The sequence below is a fragment of the Barbus barbus genome, assembly GCF_936440315.1.
Source record: "Barbus barbus genome assembly, chromosome: 39".
In the NCBI taxonomy this organism is placed as follows: Eukaryota; Metazoa; Chordata; class Actinopteri; order Cypriniformes; family Cyprinidae; genus Barbus; species Barbus barbus.
The window spans coordinates 359,054-366,827 of NC_136717.1; the positions used below are offsets into that span (position 1 = coordinate 359,054).

Below are 7,774 nucleotides of genomic sequence, written 5' to 3' on the forward strand. Positions count from 1 at the left end.
AAGAAATAAAAACAAATCTGACTCTTTTTAAAATTATTATTATTATTTAATCTCACCAGCTCCACAGGAGCCTACAAGAGCTTTGTTTCCAGAGAATGGTGTTTCTTGGAACAGAGCTCAGCAGCCAACTGAACTCAGTGCTGGTAAACTGGCATAGGCCAAAATCTTCTCATATATTTATGAATGAACGGTTAACTTTTAACCCCTTGCTTTAGTAGAAAAGAATAAACATAACTAACAGTTATAATACTTTATTTCCCTTAAGGTCTAAACCCGGTACAGCCTCAACAAACTCAGCTGCACAAACACCAGAGGACTCATCAGTCTCCTACTCCTGAACTTATTGTCTGTAAGTACAGTTGTTATTAGTGGTCACAATTAAATCATCACAATTAAAAGAGCCAAAGACTTAAACTACTTCAGTCTGTGTGCATTTAATTTATATATACAGGAAATACACGAGTTTCACAATTTGAGTTGAATTACTGAAATAAATGAACTTTTCCACGACATTCTAATTTACTGAGATGCACCTGTATATTCATATAATATACCATGAAATACAAGGAATTGTTTACAAGCTAAATTATTTAATTTATTAAAATACAAATAGTACACTAGGTTTGTAAATGTGTGCATAAAACTGTATTTAATAATTCTGTAAATATTTATTATTTAACTGTAATAAAATTATTGTGCTAATACTAGTAAAATCTTTATATTGAATAATATGTGCTAAATCATTTTTAGCCATTTCTTACTGTGACAGGCCCATTTTATGTATCCCCATACTGTTGCCTCTCTAAACATGTTTAACCATTGTTCATGTTACATTATCTTAAAATTACCATTCCAGCACTAATCCGTGAAATGCTGACAAAGCAAGAAATGATTCTTGATCAGCAACAGTCCATTCTGCGCATCCTCAATGCGAAGCAACCCCAGGACACCGATTATGTGATTGAACATGGACTTCTGCCAGTGAAAGACTTCCAGGGCCTTATTACGCTGGAGCAGAAGTTACAAGCAGTTGATTTCAAAGAGAAACTGGTCAGTTGAGACGGGGGGGGTCTTGTGATTAGTTTCAGTCTGTGTAGTTTATACTGTGTACTTGCTGCAATTAGTACATATCACCCGAAGAAGTTAAAATTCACTCACAAATTCACATTTCCATCATTTACTTTTGCATCATGTTGTTCCAAGCTTGCATGACTTTTATTCATCTTCAGAACGCAAATTAAGATAAAGTGCTATAAAAAAAAGTACTTTGCCCCATCATGATTAATTGTTTTTTTGTATATTTCATACTAAATTGTTTATGTAAAAGATGTACTGTTTATGAGTTTCTTTCTTCATCAAAACAAAAGATATTTAAAAGAACCTCTGAACTTGTGAATATAAAGAGTTCAGGTGCACAGGTTTGATGCTTCGAGTGTCTAAACCGCAGATAACAGCTGCATCTGATCAAATAAGGATTGTTTTGATGCAGCCTTCATGCTGTTTAGACACTCAAAGCCTCAAACCTGTGCACCTGCACTATTATCAGCTAATTTTCATTTTTGGCTTAATTATTTCTTTAAATGCCATCATATAAAATGATTTACGTTGCTTCACTACAATGCTCGTATGTTTCAAACCTTGTTGTATTTGGAGCGTTAATGTTGTTATATTCTTTGTATGGACACAAACTGCTGAAAACATTCGTCAATTATCCTCATTTGTGTTCTGAAGATGAACAAATCATGAGTCGAACGACACGAGGGTGGGTAAATGATGACAGAAATGTACTTTTTGGGGTGGACTCTTTATCTGAAGTGTTATGAGTTAATATATCACATGGAGAATAACTGACAAGATAAGTGTTTCTCTTAGATTAATCATCTAGGCCTGGTCGGAGGGTGCGATACGAAGGACACTGTGTGGCGAACAATGCACCGGACTATTTCAAACGACTTGGCCAAAAGCATCAACTGGAGAGGGGTGAATGGAAAAATATCCCTGGCAGCCCTGCAAATAAAGGATGTTGTTATTGGTAAGGATATCATATATATTTACAATTTCATTTACAAATATTATAAAATGTCTTTAAGAATCTGTTGTATGCATAGAGAATATCAGAAAGCCTTCACACTGTTTCTTCAGAATTAAATCATGCCATCATTAAAGTGTTATAAGGCTTAAAGGGTCAGTTCACCCAAAAATAAAAATGATATCATTAATTACTCACCCTCATGTTGTTCCAAACCCGTAAGTGCTCCATTCATCTTTGCAAAACAAATAAAGATATTTTTGATGCATTCTGAGAGCTCTCTGACCCTCCCATAGACGGCAAGTATCCTTACATGATCAAGCTCCAGAAACGCAGTTAGGACATCGGTAAAATAATTCATGTGACATCACGGGTTCAACCGTAATTTTATGAAGCTATGAGATTACTTTTTGTGCGAAAAGAAAACAAAAACAACGACTTTATTCAACAATTCTTCTCCTCTGCATCACCCTAGAGAGCCATTTTGGAAAGTATCACATACATAAACAATGCATGCTGTTCTGTGTATGTGTATATATATATATATCTCACTGGCCACTTTATTAGGTACACCTTGTTAGTACCTGGTTGGACCCTCCTTTGCCTTCAGAACTGCCTTAATTCTTCGTGGCATAGATTCAACAAGGTGTTGGAAACATTCCTCAGAGATTTTGGTCCATATTGACATGATTGCATCACGCAGTTGCTGCAGATTTGTTTATCCATGATGCAAATCTCGCGTTCCACCACAGCCCAAAGCTGCTCTACTAGATTGAGATTACATTTACATTTACATTTATTCATTAAGCTGACGCTTTTATCCAAAGCGACTTACAATTGCTATATATGTCAGAGGTCGCACGCCTCTGGAGCAACTAGGGGGTTAAGTGTCTTGCTCAGGGACACATTGGTGTCTCACAGTGGATTCGAACCCGGGTCTCTCACACCAAAGGCATGTGTCTTATCCACTGCGCCATCACCACCACTTTTGACCACCACCACCACTGAGATCTGCTGACTATGGAGGCCATTTTAGTAGTGAACTCATTGTCATGTTCATGAAACCATTTGAGATGATTTGAGCTTTGTGACATGGTGCATTATCCTGCTGGAAGTAGCCATCAGAAGATGGGTACACTGTAGTCATAAAGGGATGGACATGGTCAGCAACAACACTCAGGTAGGCTGTGGCGTTTAAATGATGCTCAATTGGTACTAAGGGCCCCAAAATGTGCCAAGAAAATATCCCCCACACCATTACACCACCACCAGCAGCCTGCACCGTTGAGACAAGACAGGATGGATCCATGCTTTCATGTTCTTTACTCCAAATTCTGACCCTACCATCTGAATGTCGCAGCAGAAATCGAGACTCATCAGACCAGGCAATGTTTTTCCAATCTTCTATTGTCCAGTTTTGATGAGCCTGTGTGAATTGTAGCCTCTGTTTCCTGTTCTTAGCTGACAGGAGCGGCACCCGGTGTGGTCTTCTGCTGCTGTAGCCCATCTGCTTCAGGGTTCGACGTGTTGTGCGTTCAGAGATGGTATGCTGCATACCTTGGTTGTTATGAGTGTTTATTTGAGTTATTGTTGCCTTTCTATCATCTCTAACCAGTCTGCCCATTCTCCTCTGACCTCTGACATCAACAAGGCCTTTTTGTCACACAACTGCTGCTCACTGGATATTTTCTCTTCTATCAGACCATTCTCTGTAAACCCTAGAGATGGTTGTGCGTGAAAATCCCAGTAGATCAGCAGTTTTTGAAATACTCAGACCAGCCCGTCTGGCAACAACAACCATTCCACGTTCAAAGTCACTTAAATCCCCTTTCTTCCCCATTCTGATGCTCGGTTTGAACTTCAGCAAGCCGTCTTCACCACATCTAGATGCCTGAATGCACTGAGTTGCTGCCATGTGATTGGCTGATTAGCAATTCGTGTTACCAAGCAATTGAACAGGTGTACCTAATAAAGTGGCCGGTGAGTGTGTGTGTGTGTGTGTGTGTATGTATATATATGTATATGTGTGTGTGATTCTCAACAATGGTGACATTAAAGGTTTCATGTCGCAATGCATGCTGGGTACCAGCACAGGACAAAACTCACCCATGACTCCCAGCATGCATTGCAGCATGAATAATTTTATCACCATTGTTGAGGTTCATATGCTGATTCTTTATGTCTGTTTATATTTGGCTGACACCTTATTTTGAATTTCTTTTGTGAAAAGAGTGTTGGAAAACCCTTCAAAATTGACAGCAGTGGTATCACTATTGTGGTAATGTGTAGTTAAAGTGCATTAACAACGTAATACTCTCAATAAGAGGTTAGACACTGGAAGAGATGGGTCAATCAGGCTGCTACATGATGATTAAATCATCATCGATGAGCCAACCATGGTCGCAAGCTCTGTTGTTACAAATAGAGTTCAGTGGAACTCGCCACCATAGTCTGCTAATGATGCTTTCGGGAAACGTACCCCTGGTTAGTAATGCATGAAGCTGGTAATGCTGTTTGTGGAGTTCTTTTCTGAGTCCTCTGCTGAGATCGTGAGAGATTTCCTTTCAGTCAGAGGTTAAAGGTGTAAGATAAAAAGACACATCAGCAAAATGTATTTCAACAGTTATAAACTGTAAATTAAGTTTACAGCAAGCAAACTGTAGATAAACAGGGATATATTGGCAAAGCTGCTGCCAGTAGTTTACTGAAAAACGACTGTGAAATCACAGTATATATGTGAATAAGGAGAGTAAATCCTGAATGTTATTTTGTGTGTTTTTGCTAATAGTGATATAGGGGAAGATCTTCTAGTGTTTAATGTTCTATTGGGATCTAAAGGGTTTCTCTTTGTCTGAGATTTGTAGTTTACCACCGAGCTGAAGAGTAGAGTCTGTGTTTAAGTCAAAGATGAGCACAGAAACACTGATATTCTGCTGCTTGTTGCTTTATTTAAAGACAGGAACTGTGGAGTTCATCGTAAAACATTTGAGTTAAAAATATATGTTTCTAGTTACAATGGTTTTGCTTAATTGAGTACATTTTAAGAGAGATTCTTTTTTTATTGGACTCACATGTAAAACATTTGATAAATATTAGTTTATAAACGTAAGTGTCAGTTTGTTTCTGCAAATGAAATGAATAAATACAATTTCATTTGAGGTCATTACAGTAACATTCTGTAAAGTAGGTCAAATAACAGTAAACTACAGGCAAATGTGCTGCCAGTATTTTACTGTTAATTTAAATCAAATATTTTACTACACTATAATTCTAAATACAGTAAAAATCTATAAATAAACAGTGCCTTGTAGACGAAGCTGGTGCCAGTTAATTACTGCAAATTTACACAATATTAAAAGTTTTACAGTGCAGTGAATTAACAGCGCTCAGTGCTTGTATGTGGTCACACTCAAAATCTGACCTTTTTATCGCAATTTTCTATTCCATAAATGAGTTACAATACAATAGTTACAATAGTCCACTCGGCTTGAGTAAATTCAGACTGAGTTGAAGTCAGTTGCAAGATTTAAGCAGAGGACGATTAAACATCTCCACAAACAGTATCACCAGATTCACTTCTAACCAGTTTGGCCTTATTTGTTTCGTAGGTGTACAAAAGTTCTGATTGATAATGAACAGGTTTATGCCTATTTCACACTTGATGCGTAAGCAGAGCTGAAGCAGCGCAAACGCTGTACATATCCAGAGCAGAAGCAGCACGTAACATGCTGTAGATTACAGTAAACAATTGTATATTTACTGTTATAGCAATGTGTATTCATGAGTTACTTTCACTCAGTCGAGTTATCTTTTTGCTACACAAAGTGTTTGAGTCAAGGCAATATTTGTTTGCAGTGTGTGGAAACTGATAGCCTTGAATTACTCAAACATTTTTTACTCAACTAATTTGTGTTTGACCAACATGCACCACTAATACCAACACAGCTTTCCTAATAAACGAAACTTTAGTGCTTTGTGTAGCAGAAACATCACTTTTGTGAATACACATTAATACAACATAGTAAATATACTGTCTTATTTCTCAATATATGAAAAGTGCCAATTCCTAAGAATTTCTGTAGACGTCTGACAGAAATAAAGTCAGTGTGGTTAGTAATGCGTGAAGCTGGCAACGCTGTTTAATCCTCCTCTGCTGAGATTTGGAGAGATTTAATGTCTTTAATTTTTATACTTGTGTTCATTAGATGCTGTCCGAAAGAATGTCTTTTCATCGACGGCGACAGACAATGAAATTGAAAACGTGATGAAACGGTGGCTGCACCTGGCCTCAGACCGGGAGGGAGGAAGGAAGAGGCGCCAAAAGGACTAGACTACATGCTAAGTTAGGTTATGTCATAAAGATCATCCAAGTAGATTGGGTGACAAGAGTTAAAATGGAGTCAGATTGTACTTTGTGAGATTTGTAGTAGAGATGCACCGATTGCAGTTTTCTTGGCCTATTCCGGTTTTGACCTGCCGATACCGATTTTTGCCGATTCCGATTTTCTTTCTAAGAACTATAATTGACAGCATATACAAACAAAAATCTATGCAAATTTCAATGCAAAAATGATTTACATAATACAATTAATTATTAAACATTACAATTCCCCCAATCTGGACTAAGTTACAGATTTTCTCTCACTTAAACAACTCTCAAAATAAAGTGCTCTGTGACTGGAAAGAGGAAGAAATAATTAACTTCAAACGAGTAGCTGTATGTAACAAACTGATGTCATTTATAAATGGACATTTTCCCCCCCTAACCTAGCCTTATTAAATGTGTCATCTTTCACATCAAATTCTGACTTTGTTTCAAGTAATTCAGTTAGCATAATAAGAAACTGTAGAGTTGTTAGCATTCAAATGAAATTCATATCTTTCCAGTGCTGAGGAACCAGAGCTGCATCTGAGGTGCCATAAATGCATTCACACTGCAACATTTCAAATGGTAAATCATTTTATAAGATTAAGGTTTTACTTTTTTTTTTTTTTTAAACAAACAAATAAAAGTATAAAAAAAATGCAATGATACTTTTAAATATGACTAAACCACCAGTAGGTGGCAGCAAGTGTCTGTTTTAATGAGTAAGTGATTTATTCACTCATTCACAAACGGCTGATTCATTCAGAAACGAGGAAAGTGACTGTCCTTATGAACGGGCCGCTGAATCAATGAAACACCGCTGTGTGCTGCTCAGAGACACTCAACAGTTCTGCTGTGGCTTTGATCCGAACGGTTTCTTCAGCGAAACTGAGCAAAAACAGTCCATTTTTTGTCTAAAATCTGAGTCACTTAATTTGATCTTCTTGTTTATTGAAATAATATTGTATAAAATCAGTGTCACATTGCAATCGTGTTGATATTGATATGCAGGGAAACCTCATGGCCGTATAATGTTGCTTATCTAAATCATATTTTGTAAATATCCTTTTTTTTCTACTGCAGTATGCATCTATAAATTTCTGCGAGTTACGTTGTGTGTGCTGTCTCTCTCATACACTCGCTCAGCCGGTCACCGATCCGGGCCGTCATGAGTAAAATCAGCCGATTTCCATCACTGGCCGGTCATTCGGTGCATCTCTCATTAGTAGGTGTTAAAAGAATGTCAGACAATATGAGAATGTCTCATATTCACATGAGACTTTAAAACCACACAATAAAGGCCATTAAAAGCATACCACCATTCGATTGGATGCAAAGGTGAGACTGGAGAGGTACGTCCACAGTCCAGCTAATAGTGA

At 37.4% G+C, this 7,774-nt stretch overlaps 1 protein-coding gene across 1 annotated transcript; it reads left to right on the plus strand.

The window, feature by feature from the left end:
- Nucleotides 1-65: 65 nt before the first annotated feature.
- LOC306858605 (uncharacterized protein) lies at nucleotides 66-6,475 on the plus strand. The gene is made up of 5 exons (XM_079399206.1): nucleotides 66-143; nucleotides 266-349; nucleotides 857-1,050; nucleotides 1,873-2,032; nucleotides 6,235-6,475. Exons 3-5 carry the CDS (start codon nucleotides 871-873, stop codon nucleotides 6,357-6,359), a joined length of 465 nt encoding a protein of 154 aa, XP_079255332.1. The 5' UTR covers nucleotides 66-143; nucleotides 266-349; nucleotides 857-870; the 3' UTR covers nucleotides 6,360-6,475.
- The last annotated feature ends 1,299 nt before the right edge of the window (nucleotides 6,476-7,774 follow it).

What these genes read in the sequence shown, in the direction of transcription:
- LOC306858605 (XM_079399206.1), top strand. Translation starts at nt 871, where the DNA reads ATGCTGACAAAGCAAGAAATGATTCTTGATCAGCAACAGTCCATTCTG. An exon ending in TTGATTTCAAAGAGAAACTG is followed by an intron (nt 1,051 to 1,872) that starts GTCAGTTGAGAC and finishes TGTTTCTCTTAG; the next exon opens with ATTAATCATCTAGGCCTGGT. An exon ending in AATAAAGGATGTTGTTATTG is followed by an intron (nt 2,033 to 6,234) that starts GTAAGGATATCA and finishes TGTGTTCATTAG; the next exon opens with ATGCTGTCCGAAAGAATGTC.